The 23463-nt window shown below is 47.7% G+C and overlaps 1 protein-coding gene across 1 annotated transcript; it reads left to right on the plus strand.

Moving 5' to 3' along the window:
• The first annotated feature begins 16515 nt into the window (after nt 1-16515).
• On the plus strand, nt 16516-19275 carry LOC117859525 (protein IQ-DOMAIN 17). Its single transcript, XM_034742648.2, has 4 exons — nt 16516-17238; nt 17377-18006; nt 18097-18243; nt 18356-19275. Exons 1-4 carry the CDS (start codon nt 17086-17088, stop codon nt 19142-19144), a joined length of 1719 nt encoding a protein of 572 aa, XP_034598539.1. The 5' UTR covers nt 16516-17085; the 3' UTR covers nt 19145-19275.
• The last annotated feature ends 4188 nt before the right edge of the window (nt 19276-23463 follow it).

A 23463-nucleotide genomic window follows, 5' to 3' on the forward strand; every position in this document is an offset into this window, starting at 1 on the left:
GATAATTTATTTTGGGATTGAACATAAAGGTGATGGAGTCTTAGACATCCGCTGTAATATGTTCATTTTTAATATATTAGCCCAGAGACCACGTCTACTGCAGCGATATATTCACCCATTACTGACAGGTCTACATCATGATTTAATGATTACCTACAAAGTGTTCTTCCAAGTAAATGTTTGAAATTGTAAAATGGTCTTTCATTACCATTATTCATCGTCATTGGTTATACACAGGGTAGTAGAGTCTTAGGCATTGGTTGCAACTTATTCTTCGTGAATTTGTTAGCCCTAAGACCATGCCTATAGCAACAATTTATTTTGCCTACTACTGAGAGATCTACTCTAATGTTTAATTACATGGAGATTATCTACAAGTGTATACCAACATTGATAATGACGCAATTGTTGAGGTTCACACTATGTGTGATTACTTACAATTATTCCAAACCACAAGATATGGATTTCAGATTATTTTGCATCATGATTACAGCATTACCTTAGTGATTCTTAATTTACCAATGTGTAAATTAATGAAACCTATGATTATGCCTTGGAAGGAAATGGCTTCCGATATCAACTTTGCATCTCATGGACTATTGGTAGCAATGAGTGAACCCTATACAGGATCCTCCACTCCTAGTCAGATGAAGTATGGTGTTCTCTTTTATTACGGTTCTATTTTCATAAGGAGTTCAAGCATGAACATCTATTGCTAATGTGCTTTGTGGCTTGCTCTTAAAAGAGCGCTATGAACAACAAAAGAAACTCATATGGTTTAAATTATGAGTTGAACCATGCATGTATGTCTCCAGGATTTTAAAAATGTTGTAGACTACAAATCTTGTTGTTCATAATATTTGCTCCAAGTTGAAGTTTCGCAAAATTACTAGTACTGTTCTCATCTCATTCATACATTGATCTAGGTTGAAAAGCTTGATGAACTTTTTTTGAAGCGTCATCATTAGTACCACATTGGTACGGAGCTTATCCCTAAGGTTCATAGTATTTGAGTAATGTTGAGACTAACAAGAGTTCTAATGGATATACTTCTAGTAATCCAATGAACTCATCTGGCAAGTGCGAATGCAATCGGAGGTGAATATCCATTGCACAGAGAGAATAGAGAATTATACCATAATTCCCTAAAAGGATGCAAGCTCGCATAAATAGCAGAAAATAGTGCATCATTTTGGTGATTACCTTCTATCATATCACAGAGACTACATTTTGACAATGATCTTGCATCATTTGTTCCCAAAATTGTGGTAGCGACTTCATCGCCTTTGAATAGTAATCCAAAATCAAGTGTCACCTTGATACCAAAATTGGCAATACTATTTTTTATGCTATATAGTTTACTCTCTGAGTAAATTAATTTCATACATGATTAACTCATGTAGGACATGGTTCATATTTTCAAGATGGAATTTTTCTCCACACTTGCATTGGATGGGACTTATTATCCCACTGGTGAGGGCTAATGGTTGTAAAGTCACTATAGCCAATAACCAATCCAAATTCTCAGTCATTTGTATAGTTGACCATTGTGCAACTTTACATTTTTGTTACATCTCCTTTCCTAAGATTTCTATGAAATCTTAATGGAAAAAGATCCACTTATTCTTTGTGCTCCTCCAAGGAATGATCAACAACGAAAGTATTACTGTCTAAAATATAAATGAATGCTTGCATATTCATTTACCAGGACTTCTGAGTTCTGGACAGTTTTACAAGTTTCTGCCAAATGCATTTACTCACTAAAGGTGTTATCTGATTTCCAATCTCATTATGCCAGAAAGAGTGGAGGTACCTATTTCAAAACCACTCAACTCCCAATAAGAAGGGGGAGAAGTATGGTCATGAGAGTTATATTTTCTTGCAAGCTTCTATGGAAACAAAGAGTAAATGCTAAATCAACATCAAGTTGATTGACACCTTATGGATATCAAATATCCAAAAGCCCATGGATGTTCTACATCCAAAAGCCCAGCATATGTGTACACATATTCAGGCGCTGGGTCATTGGAATGCCCTAACTCTATTGTTGTGGGAATTGACATGGAGTTCAAGGGTCAATATTTTCACAAACATTGTTGGTTCCATTGAATCAATCATACAAAGTCTACAAATGTTGACATTTCTCCTTCTCAGATTGCCGTACACCTACTGGATCCAGACTAAAAGTCCTAGGCAAGAGTGTTTCTACACTCATTTTGGGTCAAATCAAATGTGGCAATGGAGGAGATTTTGCTCTCGCTAAACAATGATTAAGTAATATCTTACTCTCATAATGCTTTCTTTATAGAAGCAAGGTGGTGAGATAGCAAGATCTTGTTGCATATGGTTTCACCCAGAGACCTAGCTTGCATACCCTCGGTATGTGTGAAAATTATGTTCCTATATTTGATCATTGGCAGATCTTATGAATTTGATAGATTCGAATATACAAGTCCTCATAGACTTTGTATTCTGAATCAAAATCGCGACATACGTTGTGTACAACTCAAGTCACTACATGACTTGAAACAAACAGTCAGTTGATTGTGGTACACTGACTGGGTGAGTTCCTTCCTCTGAAGGGTTACTCCCAACCACGATGATCGCATATGTGTGTTCGTACCAAAATCCTAATAGGGTTTGTACCATCTCTAATCACACACAACAATCATGCAATCATCTTAAGACAGATTATGAAATGAAAATTTGGGTAAAACCAAATCATGCTTAAGTCTACAACTTAAGTATATAAATCGATCTACCAATATCCAATTATATTGGACGATCATGTCCATTAACACTTGTGATCGCTTAATCCCTAACGTACATACATCTATGGGCCTACCAGAAGATTTGGACAGTCCTAAATACAGGGCTGGACACCGAGACGTATTTGACATAGAGGCTATGGCGCAAGACAGTGTAATCTACGTGGCAAGATAGGAACTAGTCGAGGTTAGGAAAAGTACTCGTAGCAATTAGAGTAGGACTCGCCTAGTCGAATCCGACTAGTATTCTTGTAAATCAACCAACTTGTAACCCTGCCCCCGGCAATATAAGGTGAGGTAGGGCCCCTCTCCAAAGCAATTCAATCCAACCAACACACAGAACGTAGCGTATTACGCAATCGAGCGTCCCGAACCTGTCTAAATTGTGTGTCTGTGTTCACCTTCGAGTTCCTGATCTCGGTGAGTCCCACAAACCAAACACTACCTCAGGCACCCCCCAGGTAGGCTGCCGGGTCTAAACACCAACAGCTGACGCGCCAAGTAGGGGCTCTCGCTGAGAATCCATTAGCGAACTCAATGGCCCAAGTCATCATCAAGCCAATTGTCATTTTTGAAGTGGACGTGACGTTCATCTTTGGCTCCTGGGTTTGTGTCGCAAACGGCGCTGGAAACTTCCACCGCCACATTGTGCCGGCCCCGAAGAAGAAACAGCAAGCCATGAAGCTCCAGTGTCAAGCTCTGGAGGATCTCATCGAGAATTTTGGCGAATTTTCAATTTTTGACTTAGTTAGAGACTAGGGGATGAATCCAAGTACAACTCAACTTCGTGCAAATCGAACTATAACCCAAGTTGATTCCCGTTCAAACTCCGCAACGCGGCTGCTATTTACCAAGCTACCATGTCCAGATCACAACCCGACATAGATACAATCGAGGACCTCGACCCTCGACTAGTACTCGGACCCAGACGAGGAGACCCCTTTATCAGGTTTGTAGCAAGGCCTGGAGAACACATCGACTCCCCAAGGCAGATTCGTCTACTGGCCCAATATGAAGCCACCTGCTCTCGCCAAGGATGATGATTCACGCCTCAATCCTTACCTCGACACCCTCCCGTACCAAAAGGGAGCTCCTCTGTCAGCCATCTAAGAAGAAGGCAGCTCCACAGAGGTCATCACTTCAAGCTCGGGAAGCTACTCTCCGGAACGAGAACTCTTTGCTCTTATTGTTGGACAAGAGGGCAAAGAAGAAGAGCAACTAGATAGAAATCCGCGGCATAAACGTCACCCCGGATGATGCCTCACAATATGAGCTCACCGCCAACGTTGTCGGAAAAGAGACTGAAGCTCAAAGAACTCGACAGCGAGCAAGAAACGCCGCAAGAGCACAGCGCCGCCGCTGTCTTGTAGCAAACCTGCCAATCATGAACCTAGATAACACATTTAAAGTAGTTCAATCACGTCAACATCGTACTCCCTTGCCACTATCGCGTCCATTGATCTCATTACCCGCGCAATGCCATAGGACAAGTACACCAGACAATTGGCTCAACTGGTGAAGCGCGCGTATGAACAACTCGATCAGCAGAACCCGATACATTCAGTTCAACACTCCCCATCCCAGCATAGTCAACATGGCAGTAGCCATAGACACACTCCATCTAGACCAAGTAAAATTAGAGGAGCCAGACCAAGCCAAGCTAGAGCAAAGGGTAGTCGGGCGGGACCCTCGAGAGGCTGTGGCCACTGTAGGGCCAACCCAAAGCTTGAACACCCAGTAGAAGATCTTCGCAACAAGATCAATGCCGGGCGCGACACCCGTACCATCATTGACGGACGGCGCCGCGAACATGAGCAAGAAGTCGAACACCCAGGGGATGATTCTGATGGGTTCCCCGCCTTCTCCAAACATGTAAGGAGGACAATTCTACCCGAAAAATTCAAACCCCCGGGTATCACCAAGTATGATGGTAAGTAGGACCCAGCCAATGGCTTTGATACTACTCGCTGTGACTGCAAGCAGCTGGAGGAAACGACGACACCAAAGTCATCTACTTTCCCATCTGCATGGAGGCGACGCTACTCACATGGCTTGAGTCATTAGATAAAAACTCCATCGACATGTGGAAGGACCTCAAGGTGGCATTCACCAACAACTACGCAGAGGCAATGCAGCGTCCTGGCAATAGGATCAACTTATCTCAAGTTAAACAGCAAGAAGGCGAGACCCTGCGGAGTTACTTACGTCGCTTCATCAACAAGAAAGTCACAATTGTGGACATCACGGAGCGTGATGTCATAGACTACTTCGAGAACGGCCTCTATGACCTCCAGATGTTCCAAGACTTCGGCAGAAGACGCCCCGCTGATGTCAAATCTCTTAAGATCATGGTACAGACGTGGGCGGATGAAGAAGATAGGGAAATCGAGAGGTTTGAGTCTAATCACAACAAGGGCCAGAACAACAATAATTAGAACAATGGCAAACGCAACGACAAGAACCGCAACGATCGCCCCAACAATGACAACCGAAATAACTACTCGGGAGATCACAACTGCAAGTGAAAGCCAAACAATATTGTCGCAGCAACGTCACAGTCATCCAAGAAAGGTGGTGACAAAAATCGAGACAGGCCCTCGTTCAACGAGCTCCTGAAGAAACAATACCCATGGCACCCATATCACAAGTACGCTACGATAGATTGTTTCAATCCACGCAGAGTCATGAAGGACCTGCCGGAACCATCTGGCACTAAAAACAAGGGCAAGGCTAAGGAATACGAAGATGATGGTGGCAATGGCAAATTCTAGAACCCATCCAACACCGTCAACGTCATCTTTGGTGACACACTGGGTACTGCTACTAAGCGGTCCCAGAAATTAGCCCTTCGAGAAATTATGTCCATTGAACCTGCAACACCAATGTTCCTCAAATGGTCTGAGGTGCCAATTACCTTCTACAGGGAGGACCAATGGACTAGTTTCTCAGACCCAAGACAGTATCCCCTCGTCCTAGACCCAGTAGTCACTAGCTCCAGACTTACCAAAGTACTCATCCATGGCGGTAGCAGTCTCAATGTACTCTTCGCCAAGACACTGAAAAAGATGAGCCTCGACATCACTGATATGCTCATCTCGACGAACTCTCCATTATACGGGATTGCCCCAGGCAACTCGGATGTACCCCTTGGACAGGTGGTTTTGCCAGTTACTTTTGGGATCAAAGAACACTATCGGATAGAATACATCCGGTTCGAGGTGGCAGATTTCGAACATCATACCATGCTATCCTCGGAAGACTAGCCTTGGCCAAACTCATGGCCATCCCGCACTATGTGTAACTAGGACTCAAGATGCCGGGACCCAAGGGAGTATTCTCCTTGCGCGGAGACTTGAAGAGGTCGTATGACTAGCAGCAACTACACAATTACCAAATAAGATGATGCAACTCTTCGTCGCATCCAAGAAACTGTCCCTATCAAAACTCGAGATACCAGAAAAAAAGTCGGGGGCAACAAAGGTCAAGCCAACAAGTGAAGTAGACATCAAAGCTATTGACCTTGAGACTAGTGATAGCTCCAAGACAGCCCTTATTGGCACAGGGCTGGATTCTGAATAGGAAAGCGCGCTCGTCAGCTTCCTTTGGGCCAACCGAGATATCTTCGTGTGGAAGCTAGCGGATATGCTGGGGGTGCCCAGGGAGTTAATCGAGCACTCGCTAAATGTGGATCCAAAAGTTACACAAAAAAGGCAACGCTTACACCAGTTTGCCCAAGACAAAAGGGAAGCCATCAAGAAAAATGTGGCCAAACTACTCGCAGCGGGCTTCATAAAAGAAGTCTATCATCCAGAGTGGCTTGCCAATCTCGTCTTGGTACAAAAGAAGAATAACAACGAGTGGAGGATGCGTGTCGACTACATAGACCTCAACAAACATTATCCAAAGGATCCCTAGGATTGATCAAGTCATCGACTCCACAGCTAGGTGTGCCCTACCCTGCTTCCTCGATTGCTACTCGGGGTATCACCAGATAGTTCTCAAGGAACAAGATCAAATCAAAATTGCGTTCATCACCCCATACGAAGCTTTCTGCTACACTACAATGTCTTTCAAGCTGAAGAACGCAGGCGCTACTTATCAACGGGCAATCAAGAGTGCTTCAAGAAGCAACTACAACACAACATAGAGGCAAACATGGACGACGTGGTCACAAAGACCAAAAATCCTGACTACCTGATTGCGGATTTGAAAGAAACTTTCACAAGTTTGCGAGCATTCCGGTGGAAACTCAACCTGACAAAATGCATTTTCGGCGTACCCTCCAGGAAATTACACGGGTTCATCATCAGTCATCGACGAATTGAAGCTAACCCTAAGAAGATCTCTGCCATCACCGACATGCATGCCCCATCGTGCATCAAAGACGTCCAGAAGTTAACTGGATGCATGGTGGCCCTCAACAGATTCATCTCAAGGCTTGGAAAATGGGGCCTACCCTTCTTCAAACTACTCAAGCGGCAAGTTAATTCCAGTGGACTGAGAAGGCAGATCAAGCCCTGAAACTGTTAAAGAACTTCCTATCAAAGCCACCGGTCCTTACGGCACCAAACCCCAATGAAGACTTGCTGCTCTACATCACTGCGACTACAAACATCATCAGTACGGCAATCATGGTTGAAAGACTAGAACCCGGCCATGTATTCAAAGTAGAGAGGCCCATCTACCCGCAAGTTCAGAAATTGCTATACGCAATACTACTCACCTCGCAGAAGTTACGAAACTACTTCTAGGAGCACAACATCTCCATCATCACAAACTTCCCCTTGGGAGAAATCCTCCACAATCGGGATGCAACGGGAAGAATATCTAAATGGGCGGTAGAACTCGGAGCATTGTCCCTGGAATTCAAGTCGAGGACTGTGATCAAGTCCTAGGCACTAGTCAATTTCATGGCAGAATGGCAGGAGTATCAACTACCAACACCAGCAGAGCGTCTAGAGCATTGGGTCGTGTATTTTGACGGATCACTCAAGCTTGAGGGCGTCGGCGCCGGAGTACTCTTAATATCTCCCAAAGGCGAACAACTCAAATACGTCTTACAAATCTTCTGGGAGGTATCCAACAATGAAGCTGAATACGAAGCACTTGTGCACAGGCTCTGCCTAGCAGTTTCATTGGGAATTAAGCGATTGTTGGTCTACAACAACTCATTGATAGAAATCAATCAAGTCAACGATAAGTGGGACCGCTACAAGGAGAACATGGATGTGTACTGCCTAGATGTACGCAAGCTAGAGAACAAATTCTCCGGTCTGGAGTTCCACCATGTAGCTCGCAACAACAATATTTCCACGGACGTCCTAGCGAAGCTTGGATCTACTTGTACTCAAGTTCCAGCTGGGGTTTTCATCCACGAGCTGCACAAGCCATCCATAATGGAGCCAGCACCATCAACAACCACCGATAGGGGTCATGACACACCAAATTGGGAGGTTATGATGATCGACGTAGGCTAGAGAACTCCTTTCATCGACTACATCAAAGAGCACAAGTTGCCTCTAGATAAAATAGAAGTAGAACAAGTCTCACAACAAGGCAAGAACTATGTTTTAGTTGGAGACAAGCTTTATAGAAGAGGCGCATCATCAGGAGTACTCATGAAGTGCGTCTCACGACAAGACGGCAAGGACATACTGGAGGAAATTCACAAAGACATCTGCGGCAACCATGCATCTTCACAAACGATCGTGGGCAAAGCTTTCAGAGCAGGGTTCTATTGGCCTACAGCTCTCGTTGATGCCGAGGAACTAGTACGTTGATGCCAAGGATATCAATTCCTCGCCAAACAAAAACACATCCCTACCTACAAGCTGATCACCTTACCACCCTCTTGGCCCTTCGCATGATGGGGGCTAGACATGATTGGCCCATTGCCTATGGCGCCTGGAGGATTCAACCGAGTACTGGTGGTGATCGACAAGTTTACCAAGTGGATCGAGGTGAAACCAATAACCTGCCCTAAGGCAGGTAGAGTACTCGACTTCCTCGATGAGATTGTCCACTGCTTTGGCTTCCCCAATCGCATTATCACAGACCTGGGCTCCAACTTCAACAATCACAAGTTCTGGGAATATTGCAAGAACAGCGGAATTGACATCCGGTATGTCTCTGTCGCTCATCCGCGGGCCAATGGCCAGGTTGAGCGCGCCACCGGGATGGTACTGGAGGCTCTCAAGAAAAGGCTGCATGATATTGGAAACACGAAATAGGACAGGTGGCTCAAAGAACTACCTAATATCCTCTAGGGGCTCCATACCCAGCTGTGCAAGCCTACAGGGCAATCGCCCTACTTCCTGGTCTACAGATCCGAAGCTGTCCTCCCTACCGATATCATGTGGAAATCTTCAGTAGTCGAACAGTACGAGGAGGGCGTAGCAGAAGAAACATGGCGTCTAGACTTAGACAGCCTCGAAGAAGCCCGCTGTGCAGCACTCATCCAATTTGCAAGATACCTTGAAGGAATCCGCTTCTATCATGATCGCAACATCAAAGAACGTTCATTCAATATAGGCGATATGGTCCTCAAGCGCATCCAAGACACCAAGGGGCTGCACAAGCTAAACTCACCATGGGAGAGTCCGTTCATCGTCTCCAAGGTCACTGGACCTGGGTCGTATAGGCTCCAACAACTCTCCGGTGAAGACGTCGACAACTCGTGGAACATCGAGCAACTCTGTCGATTCTACCCCTAGTTTACATATTCATGTACACTGGCTACCGGCCTTAGTTGTAGAATTACAATTCAATAAAGCAGACTTATTTGTTGTCGTAATACGACTACCTATTTTTGCCTACACTACAGCTTGCAGAAGCAAGTTCGCAAAGCTATTCAGCTTCTTGGGCAAAATTGCCAACTCGCAGCATGTAATAACAAGTCTGCACAACTACAGCAAGATATTCAGCTACTTGGGTAAAATTTCCCACCTGCGGCTTGTAATAACAAGTCTGCAAAAATTTTCGAGTTATTCAACTCACCGGACAAAATTGTCCAAACGCGGCTTGCAAAGACAAGTCCGCATTAAAATTCATGAGTTAGTCAATTCATTGGACAAATTTGTCCCTTGGTGGCTTTTAGAAAAGAAGTCGTCAGTAATTAAGGAGTTAACTAAAATACCTAAGTTACTATCTGCTAGACAAGTCTGTCTAGTCACGGCTTATAATAACAAGTTTGCAGTTCTAGGGTTTTTTAGGAGCACAACATCAATACAATCCAGAGACGTTGTAAAGATAGGCTCCAGTCAAAGAAATCCTGAAGAGACTACTTGCCCAAGAGGTCTAACTACCCGAATACCTTGAGTACTAGTACTCGCAGAAAAGGAGTCGCATCCTAAAGTACTCTACATCGTGTATCCGAATGGGCTCATCAAAGTAGCCTTGTGCGCAAACACTTACATCTACCGTACGAGCAATTATCAAGGTAGATCGTAAGATGCACTAAAACACACAAGTCGAAAGTAATAAAAATTGCAACAAGACTTAGAACTATTTACATTTCAGAGCCATCATATCATGTTTACATTACAAGCACTAATGTTTGCTTTTTGTACAAGGCTACTCAAGGTCTCAGTGATTCGCTACTTCTTCCGCGATAGGGTCCATCTCTTGCAGGTATTGTTGAAAGAGCTCATTTGAGAAGTCCTCCGCTATTCCTTCGGCAACAGGAGCTAGATCAGCCTGCGGGTAGAAGGACTTCATGAAGCTCAACAACTGCTTGGAGACAGACTTCGCTATCTTGTGGACGTAGCCGGTGAACTTCGCTCGTACATCCTTGAGTACCTCGAATAGAGGACGGGGCTCTACACCCTCAACTGGGGGATCCCCCATGTCCACTATCGGCTGGGTTGCTTCGGATATTTCCTTTAGAGCCAGTCTCACAGCTTCCAGCTCGGCCTCGCACTCCTAGAGGGTCTTCATGGCATTGACCAAGTCAACCTCACCATCTTCACGCATCTTCTTCTCCTTCTTCAGGTGATGGTCCAAGTTCTCATATAATGCAGTCAGTTTATTGTGCTGGTCCATCAACGGGTAGTAGTTCTTCCAGTCGATGACTTGGCCCTGGACATCTTCTTTCGATTTCTTGAGCACTGTAGGAATAATACACAAGAAGATCAGTGTTGCAAGTAAAATCAGTACTTGAAGACTAAGGAAGAAGAGAAATTACCTTTCATCTGCTAGTTCAGAGATTTATTGCGACTCTTGAGGCGGTCTTTCTCCACTTCCAGCTGTTGGACACGATTTCGATATTCGACGGCTTGTCCATCATACTTCATGAGCAGCTAGAAGGAGTACTCTCTCTCCTTCGCCAGTTCCTTTGCAAGGGTCTCAGCACAAATTACTAAGTCCCTATAGCCTTGCAACATTTGGGACTTCCAATGGGAGTGTCTGATGATATTCTGCACCACAGAGTAAGTACTCACATCATTGCACGGGTCCTAACTTGATTACAAGGGATAGAAAGAGCTGGATCAAAGCATACCTCTGCATATACACCAACGTAGCGGTACATCTCCATCATTCCAGCCACTATATCCATGCTAGCAGCGGGTCGACGATCAATTGGTTGTCTTCAAGATTAAGTTCTCCAGCTGCCAGCAGGTCCCCATGTGCTTCAAAATCCGTTGCGCTAAGTGGAAGCATGGCACGACTTGTCGACGGACCCAGCTCGGAAGATGGGTCGGCCACCACGACTTCTAGCACTTCCGCTGCTTCATTTGCTACCTCTAGCTCGGAGGCTACAAGAGTAGCCATGGTGCGAGAGGTAGTCACCTCCATAACTTCAGGTGCTTGTTGCTCGGGGGCTAGCACTACAGCATCAGTCAATGAAAATATTACATCTTGCATCAACACTGCTAGGAGAGATATGGTACCTGGGTTGCTTGTCGGTGCAGGATGTTCTTCTGGTGACGGACTTGTTGGCGTCGGGGCGACGGACTGGACTGAGTGGCTACTGCCATCGGTCACAGGCTTCATGCTAAGCCCTACAAGTTCCACATTAGAATATTTCCTACATAAAACAAGTTTTCAGAGACATACAATAAGTTGGTCACAAGTTGCAATTAGTACTCAAAGGAGTAGCAAGACTTACTTTGAAGATCTCCTCAATTTCAGGGAAGGTTCCCCATCAAGCGGAGGGGCTTGATCATCAGAGACAGCTTCTTTGGCGCGACCTGAGTAGATGCAGCTTGATCATCGCCAACCTTCGCTACCGCCTCTGTTCCTCGAGTAGCCCTCACACTTACAGGATCCACCACAGAGACATGAGGCTCTAGATCATCCTCGATCTCAATCACCTCTTCGATGATCGGCAGCTTGTGTTGCACGACCTCAGTAGTCACCTTCTCCGCCCCGGTCATCTCTCCGACTACCTGCAAACCACCAATGCCATATTGAGCAAACATGGCAGTATTGGATTTACTTACGGAGAGTACTCGATCCTCATGATCTTGCCCCTCCTCATAAGTTATTACCACTAGGGGTATGTCTTCCGCAGTGACAGGCTTCCTCATAGCCAGCTTTCCAACGACGGACCGTTTCTTCCTTAGTGGTGGAGCAAGTGCAGCCTCAAGATCATCTTCAGCTGCACACTTTGATGATCCAGAGGATGACCCATCCTTATCAGATGGTCGAGCCTTGAGTTCGAAGTCCTCTGCAGCTTTAGAATCCAAGCTGCTGGAGGTTTCGACTACTTCTTCTTCTTCCTCCTCCTCAGCTTCACTCTCTACGCTCACTACCGTGTGAACGTGAGGAGCAGCTTCAATGTCTTCTAATCTAGGAGGAAGAGGAGCAGAGCAGTACAAATGCACATCTTCCTGCACAGACAGACAAGTTAGTACATCCAAACATTATCAAAATGAGTACTCAGGGGCTGCAGCCACGGGTACTTACAGCTTTTGACGGGTTGGCGGTGTAGAACTCTCACACAATTGTGGGGATTTCACCCGCATTCTTGAACATACGCTTCAACCACACCATGACCTCGTCTGTGCTCAGTTCCTCGGGAGACATCCTGGATGGATCATTAACTCCTGAGTACTCGTAACCCCAGTGGCATTGCAGCTGTAGGGGTTGAGTTCGCCGCTTCACAAAGCTAAATGCTACTTCGACTCCTGTTAATCCTTCCTACTTCAGCTTGGATATCCTGTCCAGGAGTTCGGGTAATTGCAGACAGTCTCCATAGCTTGGCTCATCTAACCATCTGTTATTCTAGGTGGGACATTGCCCTGTCAGCTTGGGGAGTTTGGGGTTGTGGTTGCCGATGTAGCACCACTTCTCCTTTCACTCGGAATGTGAATCAATCAGTTCATAATCCAGATAGAGGCCCTTGAGCTTCTCCCTCATTTGAATTCCAGTGCCTCGACTACCTCGGTGTGCTCTTTCTTAAGCTGTAGCTTCACACGGAGAACTTCGGGAACAATTGAAAGTGTGTTTGGATCCCCAAGAATGCTTCACACAGATGCACAAAAATCGCAACGTGCAGAATACCATTGGGATTCAAATGTACAAGCTCCAATTTGTTATAATCCAAGAGACCCTGGAAGAAATCTGATGCAGGTAAAGCAAAACCTTGCTCAATGAAATGCGCGAAGATTACCATTTATTCCGGTTACTCCTCTAGCGACCACGGGTTGCCGAAGGCGGGTCTCCAGTTGATGACATCTTTCTCTTGGAGAAGGTTGGAGGCTACCAGCACCTTGATGTCTTCCTCCTTCAGCGATGATCGCTTCTAGGCACATGCAGGGATCGGCGGTGCAGTTTGGTCTGTCTTCCCATACTTGGGGGCCGATAGTTGCAGCTTCTTCTTCTTGTCAGCCTTCTTCTTGCCACCTTCAACCGCCTTGGATGCAGTTGTCTTCTTCCCCATTCTCGTTGTTATGAGTGTCTTCTTTCACATACACTCAGGGACTGAGTGGTGGGGGACGGCGGTGCTAGCTCTAGAAGATCAAGCAGCGGCGGTGCTAGGGCCACAGTGCGGAAGTTGAAAGAGCATATGTCAAAGGTAGAACAGAAGGGATGTTTTTCTCCGTTATTTCTAACCGCGGTGCAGTTCCAACAGTGGGAATAAAGGAATATTTAGGTTTAATGGACTCGAAGATTTTACGCACCTGATTGGCAGTTACCTCTATTTTCAGAAGAGATAAGGTTACTGTTCAGAGATGGTCACGTTGACCAAAGATTGACCCTTATACCCACCAAACTAGTCAAATAACGGCTCGGGGGCTGTGTGCCATGTGCCCATCGGCAAAATAAAATTCTCTAGGTTTTAAGGGGAAAATAATGCAAATTACAAATTAACTCTCAGCCTGATTCTTCGATTCAACCTAAGGCTCGGGGGCTACTCCAGATGGAGTGCGACTTTCGTCGCACTTCCATATAAAAATTCAAGATTGAAGGGTCAAGACTAAGTTAAATGAGGCTTGGGCACATTCTAGCCGCATGGTAGTGTTCGTGTACATTTGAAGACTCAACCCGATAAAGTACTCGAAGAACAGCAAAACTAGTTGGTGAAATCTACAGAAGTACTCGAAACTGCTACATTTAACTAAAAGGTACTCGGGGGCTTGTCATACATACATCTATGGGCCCACCAGAAGGTTTGGATAGTTCTAAATATAGGGTTGGTTATCGAGACGTATCTGACATGGATGCTATGGCACAGGACGGTGTAGTCTACGTGGCAAGATAGGAACTACTCGAGGATTAGGAAAAGTACTCGTAGCAATCAGAGTAGGACTCGCCTAGTCGAATCCGACTAGTATTCTTGTAAATCAACCGACCTGTAACCCTGTCCCCGGTAATATAAGGTGAGGCAGGGACCCCCTACAAAGTAATTCAATCCAACCAACACACAGGACGTAGGGTATTACGCAATCTAGCGACCCGAACTTGTCTAAATCGTGTGTCCGTGTTCACCTTCGAGTTTCTGATCTCGGCGAGCCCCACAAACCAAACACTACCTCGGTCACCCTCCCTTGGTAGGTTGCCGGATCTAAACACCGACAATCCCTAAAAATGGTTCAATATTCATTTCGACCCTAGGATTAAACCTTTGTGCCATCAAAGCGCATATGTATCTTGCAAATCACAACATGTCTGATATTGCATTTGTAGATACTTGCTAGCTTAATATAGCGCATCTCCAATAACGCCATTTGGCTGGAGAAAGATAATCCATTGATATCTATATGGTGCTAAAGGACCTTAACTTGTCATTAGATAAGTTGAGATATGATCATAGTGGGATATGAAGATACTGGTCAATTAATCCCCATAATGTATGCCAGATCACATACTGATCTCTTTGTGGTAGAATTCTCATGGGAGTCGTCATAGACTCTAAATGGTCATTCCCACATACATTCCGAAATCTAACATGTACATGTATGACTTCGTTGAATGATTAGTTGTGATTTTGAATCACTAGCTATTTTCTATCAAGATAATGGTGCTTGTATTGCTTGGATGCAAACAGGTTATATGTGAGCAATATTACTATATTGTCCGCAGAATGGTTTAACCTCATGTATTGTATTGTAATACATTTGAGGAATAATTATATTGCAAATTAAACATGCAAGTGCTTTGCAAGTTTATTCACGAAGTCTCTACCAACTTTCACACTTCCAAAGTGTTTGTAGAATTGGCATGCGATGACTTTGAGGTTTGCAATGTTCAGGGGAGTCTCCTCGTGAATTATAACTTATTCATGCATCATATTGTACTCTTTTCTTTTTATGAGTTTTCCTCTCAAGATTTCTCATATAAAAGTTTTTAATGAGGCAATATCAATACAAGAATATATGTTATATCTTCTATTTTCCCCATCGGGGTTTCTTAAGGGAGTTATCCAATATATATCATGTCATATCTTCTCCCCTAAAAGGGGTTTTTGAGATGATATCAAAGACATGCATTGCTCCGTAAACTCTTATGGGTTTGTGATTGAGCAATGACCATATATGTCATATCATTTTCTCCTTATTTTTCATACTGGGTTTTAAAGGAGTTTTGATGGCATATCCACATATACATTCCTCATATTTTTCCCATTCCTCATATTTTTCCCATGGGATTTTTTGAGAAATTAACCAATACATTGATCTCATTGATGGAGTTAATTAAGGGGAGGGTTGTGAATCATTTATTGGTGATCAACACCAGTAACTGCTCTTGGCGGTTACTTACCGAAAGGACCTCACTCATCTCTCCCAGTTAGTTTCCAGTAAATCTCCTCTTAGCAACATCCACGACGCCTGCCGCCCGGTCGGTCCCAGAGCCACGCACGCGCCTGTTGTAGGTGCGGGGCGCGATTTTGGCTTTGCAGATCTTCATTTCGAGCACCCCGCCCACTAACGAGCGAACCCATGCCATGGGATCGATGGAAGATGATGGTCAGTCACGTCACGGGTTGGGGAGTGAGTCAACGGTCATGATGCTGCGAATCAGGTTTGCGAGGTGGATGGCCTTTCGACCGGCGAGCTGGTTCATCGGCCGCGATACGATACGCACCCACCGAGTCACCCAAGTTCTTGCTTTGCTCCATCTGCTACGAGACAGACAGACAGACACAGATTATATTTGGTTGCGGTGAGCAGAGCAGATAGCGGCATCACCAAATCCTACTCGCCCTCATTCGCACTGACCGGATATTTGGCCTCAGATCCCCTCGCGGCCTGATAGCTTCTTCATCCATTGATGGTTTATCTGTCACTAACACTAGCTTGGAGCGTAACCAGGCAGTACATGCTAGCCTCGTGGTGGCCATGCCTTGTGTTGCGTGCACCACCACGCTCTGCGTGTCCTCGGATCGATGTTGTGGGCTCCGGCGGCGGGGTGATCTGCGCCAAGCTGAGAGCCGAACCCACACTTCGATTCGATCAAGCCCTCGTCTCGTCGCGGTCGGTCTCATCGATCCCTCCCATTATTCATTCCCACGCATGATGTTGGTCACAGTGTCACCCGGCACGGCACGCGGCTGCAGGGCCTACGCTGGAGAGCACGACGGTGAGGGGACCAGCAGCAATCAGCAAGGACAGACAGCAGCCGCGAGCTACGTTCATCTCCATCACCACTCATCACTCATCTCCCCTGCAGGGAGCTGCAGGCATAAAAAGGAGACGCCGTGCAGGTGCAGTGCAGGGGGAGCGCGTGACGAGCCATCACTCCATCGCCATGGAGCAGCTCTGCCTCTGCCCCCCGCGCCAGCAATAATATCATACTCCCCACCAGCCGCGCCTGCCGGCCGTTGCCACACCAAGCTCCCCTGCTGTAGCCAGCTCGCCGATGCCCGTCGCTGGACATGGGCAAGAAGGGCGCCTCGTCCTGGCTCACCGCCGTCAAGCGGGCCTTCCGCTCGCCCTCTAAGGACGCCGACAGCACCTCGCCCGCAAGGAAGGCCTCGCGCCTCCGCGACGACGCACCCGCCCCCGCTGCCGACGCCGACGACGACAAGGTCTCGCGATTCGTCCGTTCGTTCCCCTCTCCTCTCGTCCCCCGTCCCCCTGCTTTTTCTTCTCCTTCTCCTTCTCCTCCTCCTCCTCTCGCCAAGGGCCAAGCCCGCGGCTCACGTTCCTAGTTGCGCGTCGTGCAGGGCAAGCGGGAGCGCAGGAGATGGCTGTTCCGGAGATCCTCGTCGCCGTCCCCGTCGCCAGCACCACCTCCCGCGCCGGACCACCCGCACCCGCACACGCGTCCACACTCCCAGCCCGGGGCGGCGGCCCCGGCCGTGACGGATGAGCAGCGGCACGCCATCGCGCTGGCCGTGGCGACGGCGGCGACAGCCGAGGCCGCGGTCGCCACGGCGCAGGCGGCGGCGGAGGTGGTCCGCCTCACCCGCCCCGGCACCAACCACGGCGGCGGATTCGTCCGCGAGCACTACGCCGCCGTCGCCATCCAGACCGCGTTCCGGGGGTACCTCGCCCGCCGCGCGCTGCGGGCGCTCAGGGGCCTCGTCAAGCTGCAGGCGCTGGTGCGGGGGCACAACGTCCGCAAGCAGGCCAACATGACGCTCCGCTGCATGCAGGCGCTGGTGCGCGTCCAGGCGCGCGTCCGGGACCAGCGGATGCGGCTCTCCCAGGACTCCATGTCGCTGTCCATGTCCGCCGCCGCCGCGGCCGCCGGTGCCGCGCCGTGCGGCAGCAGCAAGTCGTCGTACAGCGTCGACACATCCACCTTCTGGGACTCCAAGTACACGCACGACTACGCCGACCGCCGATCCGTAGTGAGTACTCGTGTCATTGCTTTTGGTAGATGATTTTTTTCCTTATATTTCCCCCCTGTTGATTCATTTGCTTTGCCTGAAAAAAAAAAGGAGCGGTCGCGCGACGGCAGCAGCTTCGCCGCCGACGACTGGGACGACCGGCCGCGGACGATAGAGGAGATCCAGGCCTTGCTGCAGACCAGGAAGGACGCCGCGCTCAAGCGCGAGAGGGCGCTCTCCTACGCCTTCTCGCACCAGGTAAATCTGTTTTTTTGAATGAAAAATATTCTTTCTTTAAGTTTTGCAAGACGAGATTTTTTGTCATCTTGCTGGAAGGTGTTCGCTGATTGTTCGTTGCTGCGATTTGAAGCTGTGGCGGAACCCGGCGCCGGCTGCGGAGGAGATGGACGTGGACGGGCAGCCGCGGTGGGCGGAGCGTTGGATGGCGTCGCGCGCGTCCTTCGACACGAGCCGGAGCACCATCCGCGGCGCCGCCGGCGCGGCCCCCGGTCGCGCGTCCATGGACCACCGTGAGCCCGTGAAGACGCTGGAGATCGACACGGCGCGGCCCTTGTCCTACTCCACGCCGCGGCGGCAGGCGCCGTCGTCCTCGCCGATGCACCGCGCCCACCACGGGCACGGGCACTCGCCGGTGACGCCGTCGCCGGGGAAGGCGCGGCCGCCGATCCAGGTGCGGTCAGCGAGCCCGCGCGTGGACCGCGGCGGCGGCGGCGGGGGAAGCTACACGCCGAGCCTGCACTCGCAGCGGCACGCGGCGGCGGGGGTGCCCAACTACATGGCGGCGACGGAGTCGGCCAAGGCGCGGGTGCGGTCGCAGAGCGCGCCGCGGCAGCGGCCCGCGACGCCCGAGCGCGACCGGCTATCCTCCGGAGGAGGCGGCGGCGGAGGCTTCGGGTTCGGGTTCGGCGCGTCGGCGGGGGCAAAGAAGCGGCTGTCGTTCCCGGCGTTGCCGGCCCAGCAGGCGGCGGCGGTGGAGGCGTACGCGCAGTCGCTGCGGAGCCCGAGCTTCAAGAGCGCGGCGGGGCGGTTCTCGTCGGAGCAGCGGTCGACCGTGTCGTCGTCGTGCGCGGAGAGCCTCGGCGGGGACGTGGTGGTGTCGCCGTCGTCCACCACCGACCTCCGCCGCTGGCTCCGGTGAACTCGCCGGCGGCGATGCAGCCGCCTCGCCCGTTGTAATCCCTCCTTGCCCTGTCAGACACTGAGACACGACCACGTGCTCCTGTATCTCTCTCTCCCTCGGTGTAATCCATGGCAGCTTTTTTTGAGCAAGCGAGCGAGGCGAGGGAGTGTGCCACTGTCAGAGTGTGAGGTGTGGTGGGCCCAAGCGTCAGGAGCACGCGCGCTTGCAGAGGGAGGCAGGGGCAGGCAGGCTGGACTGGAACTGGAAAGCGTAGCAGGTGGTTAGCGCGCGGTGGGAGGGGAGTTTGGGAATCGTTTGGGAAGGCGGGAAAGGCAGGCGAATCCTTTTGCATTTGCGAGCGTTGGCGCCTTTTGTTGGCTTTCGCCGTCTCCTAGGCCGGTCGTCAGTGTCTCAGTCTTGAGGCTCTGAGCATAGGCGCCGTACCGGTACCGCTCGCCTCCCTCCACCCAATCCGGCTCTCCAGCAGGCAGCAGAACCGATGCAAGGCAACAGCTGCAACGTGAGGCCTTTTTTTGTTTTGCCAATCCGAGAGATGCCTCCTTGGGGCCTTGGGGGGAAATAGTAAAAAAAAGCAAAACAAAAACAGCCAGGAGACTTGCCTTGATCTTGATTATGGTACAGGTAACACGAGGCCGGGTGCCTTTGTACGGGTACATCGAACGGTGCAACCAATACCAGACCCATCCATCCGATCCGTCCATCTTTACTCGAGGCGAGAGCAGGTGGTAGACGGTTGGAGGGAGACGGGCAGCGCTCCGTGGTGCTACGGCCCGTACGTACTTGCAGCTCCATTATTAGGCTAGGCCGTACGATACGATACGCCGTAGCCTTGGATGGATGGAGCGGACACGGGACACGACATGTCTTCGCACCCGCACGGGACCGGGGGGGAGGAGCATGTGCGGCGCATGCTGGCGACGGGCGACGGCAGCAGCGATGGGCCAATGGGCGCTCGGGGCCCCGCGCGGCGCGCGGATATTTTACCCGTTGCCATCTTTAGGCGTGGCGGGGAGCGCGAGCGCATCGGCCGGTTGGGGCGCAGCGCGCACATGGCCGTGCCGACGCCGACGCCGATGGGGTAGCTAGCAACGGCTACCATCCTTTTCAACGGCTACCTCTGCTCTGATCCTTCCATTCCGTCCGTCAGCCTAATGAGCTTTGAGCCTCAACTGTAGAGTAGGCCTAGGCCAGTACAGATGCAGATGCAGATGCAGATGCGAGTAGGCTGACGAATCTACGACTACGAGTAGATTGTGACACTGGTCTCCGTAGCCTCTGTCTGCCATCCCCCTCTCTCCGCGACAAACGTCACCACATGCCCTCTATCCTGCTACACCCGTTGACCGAGGTCAGATGCTTGCAGTGTGGCTCCCAATCATAAGTTCATAGTTAGCCACTCTGCTCCAGGCTGCATTATTTCAACAGGTCTAATTACTCATGTATGAGCTCCTAGGGGGCGTTTGGTTCCCTTTGCTTATTTTTAAGCAAGTGTCACATCAATATTTAGATACTAATTAGAAGTATTAAACGTAGGCTATTTACAAAACCCATTACATAAGTGGAGGCTAAACAGCGAGACGAACCTATTAAGCCTAATTAATCCATCATTAGCAAATGTTTACTGTAGCAACACATTGTCAAATCATGAACTAATTAGGCTTAATAGATTCGTCTCGCCGTTTAGCCTCCACTTATGTAATCGGTTTTGTAAATAGTCTACGTTTAATACTCCTAATTAGTATCTAAACATTCGATGTGACGGGTGCTTAAAAATAAGCAAAAGAACCAATCCAGGCCCTAGTAGTCCTCAGCATGGGAATGATGATGATGACCCCGGATTAGAAATAATCTTGCAGCTAAAATGTCAGGACCGGATTGGCTACATAACTGAGCCCTTGTTCACTTCCTACAAAACTCCCAACTTTGGCACTATGCAAAAAGAAGATTCCCCATCACATCAAACTTGCGGTACATGCATGGAGTACTAAATGTAGACGAAATCAAAAACTAATTGTACTTTATTGTACTTTGCGAGACGAATCTTTTGAGCCTAATTAGTCAATATTTGGACAATAATTCACAAATACAAACGAAACGCTACAGTGTTGCTACAGTAATTTGGCACCTCCCAAATTCGTAAAGTAAACGAGGGCTGAGAAACCATGATGCATTGCATGAAACAGAGCTAACCTCGGGCTCCACGCTAGGCATACCAAACCTACACAAAAGGAGACAGGTACAGGATGGTACTTGTTTGTATCGTGATGAAAAGGAAACCTGCAATCATTTATTTTTCGAATGCGTAGTAGCTAGCAAAATGTGGAACCTGATATCTCAGGTTGTAGGCACTGAACTTGGTGGTGGCTTTGAAAGCTCCGGCTGTGTACTTAAGGGGGTGTATCTCAGGTTGTAGGCACTGAACTTGGTGGTGGCTTTGAAAGCTCCGGCTGTGTACTTAAGGGGGTGTTTGGATAGCAGGTGCTAAATTTTAGCACCTGTCACATCGGATATTTGGACACTAATTAGGAGTATTAAACATAGTCTAATTACAAAACTAATTGCACAACCCCTAGGCTAAATCGCGAGACGAATCTATTAAGCCTAATTAATTCATCATTAGCGAATGGTTACTGTAGCACCACATTGTCAAATCATGGACTAATTAGGCTTAATAGATTCGTCTCGCGATTTAGCCTAGGGGTTGTGCAATTAGTTTTGTAATTAGGCTATGTTTAATACTCCTAATTAGTGTCTAAACATCCGATGTGACATGTGCTAAAATTTAACACATGCCTCCCAAACAGTGGATGTTTGGATATCCATGCTAAACTTTAGCAGCTGTCACATCGGATGTTTGATACTAATTAGGAGTATTAAACATAGTCTAATTACAAAACTAATTGTACAGATGGAGTCTAATTCGCGAGACGAACTATTAAGCCTAATTAGTTCATGATTTGACAATATTGTGCTACAATAACTATTTGCTAATGATGGATTAATTAGCCTTAATAGATTTGTCTCGCGAATTAGACTCCATCTGTGCAATTAGTTTTATAATTAGCTCATGTTTAGTCCTCCTAATTAGCATCCGAATATCCGATGTGACCCTGCTAATTTTAGTAGCTCGTATTCAAACATCCCTAAAAAATTTATGCTTACCAATATGATTAGCTCGGCAGCCTTGTGAGGCCTGTGGAAACTAAGGAATGATACGTGCTTTCAGAACTTCTCGTGGAAGAACATGGGGGAGCTGCTGGGAAGAATTGTCGGGCTGGTACAGAATTGGACAATTCTGTGCCCAGTAGACAACGAAACTTTGACGGGTACATCTCAATTTAAAGCTGTGTGCAAGCAAGCCAGAGAGACTAACCTGACATCACCGAAATGGGATGGTAAGCTACTTGACTTCCTAAATAAGAATGCATCTAATTTGGAAGCTGAATGTAATCCTTCCCGACATTCGACCTCCTAGAGTTCAACTCCCGCTCTCAACCCGTGAACAATATGCGTCCAAAGCTTCTTTTGTAACTCCCGGAATTTCTTCGTAGTGGCTCCGTTCCATGCCTCATTTCATAGAGAAGTCCAAAGTGGCTCTATTTCATTCTATTTCACTTCCTAGCACTTCCTATCATTTAATATCCATCCCTTTGGTCTTATTGACATAAGAGATATCATTTATAGTCTATCTCTTTCTATATATGGAAAGTCAAGAAATTCTCATCGAAACATCGAGAAATTGTGCATATAGAAAACTCTAAAGAAAGAAAAAAAGGAGACCCATGCCATGATTTTCAAATCTTTTCTATTTAGTAGTCCAAGTTTATCGATGAGGATAATTAATTTGGTCGTTGTGGTCGGACTCTATTATGTATTTCTGACCACATTCTCCATAGGTCCCTCTTAGATCTTCTTTCTCCAATCTTGGGTTAGGGAAGAAGGAGATATTCACGACTACTGGCGGTTTCATTATGGGGCAGCTCATGATCTTCATATTGATCTATTATCCACCTCTGCATCTATTCTTTCTTAGCTAAACGGGTGGAAGATCCATCCAATTTGGTTATATCATGGACTCGAAAAACGGATCTGAATGACTGAAATGCACGATCTTCACAGGTATCACTTTTCACGATACCTAAACCTAAAAGGTGGAATAGCGATTTTTGAACCATTTCCTATAAGAGAATGGTTTCCATTACTTTGAGAAATGGATTCTATATCAAACTATAGCTATTGCATTAAAGAAGAAACTAATAGAAATCGGAATGGTAGTGAATAGAGAAAAAGATTCTTCTGAATTTCTTGTTCCTAAA

Source organism: Setaria viridis, chromosome 6 (genome assembly GCF_005286985.2).
Source record: "Setaria viridis chromosome 6, Setaria_viridis_v4.0, whole genome shotgun sequence".
NCBI classification, from domain to species: Eukaryota; Viridiplantae; Streptophyta; class Magnoliopsida; order Poales; family Poaceae; genus Setaria; species Setaria viridis.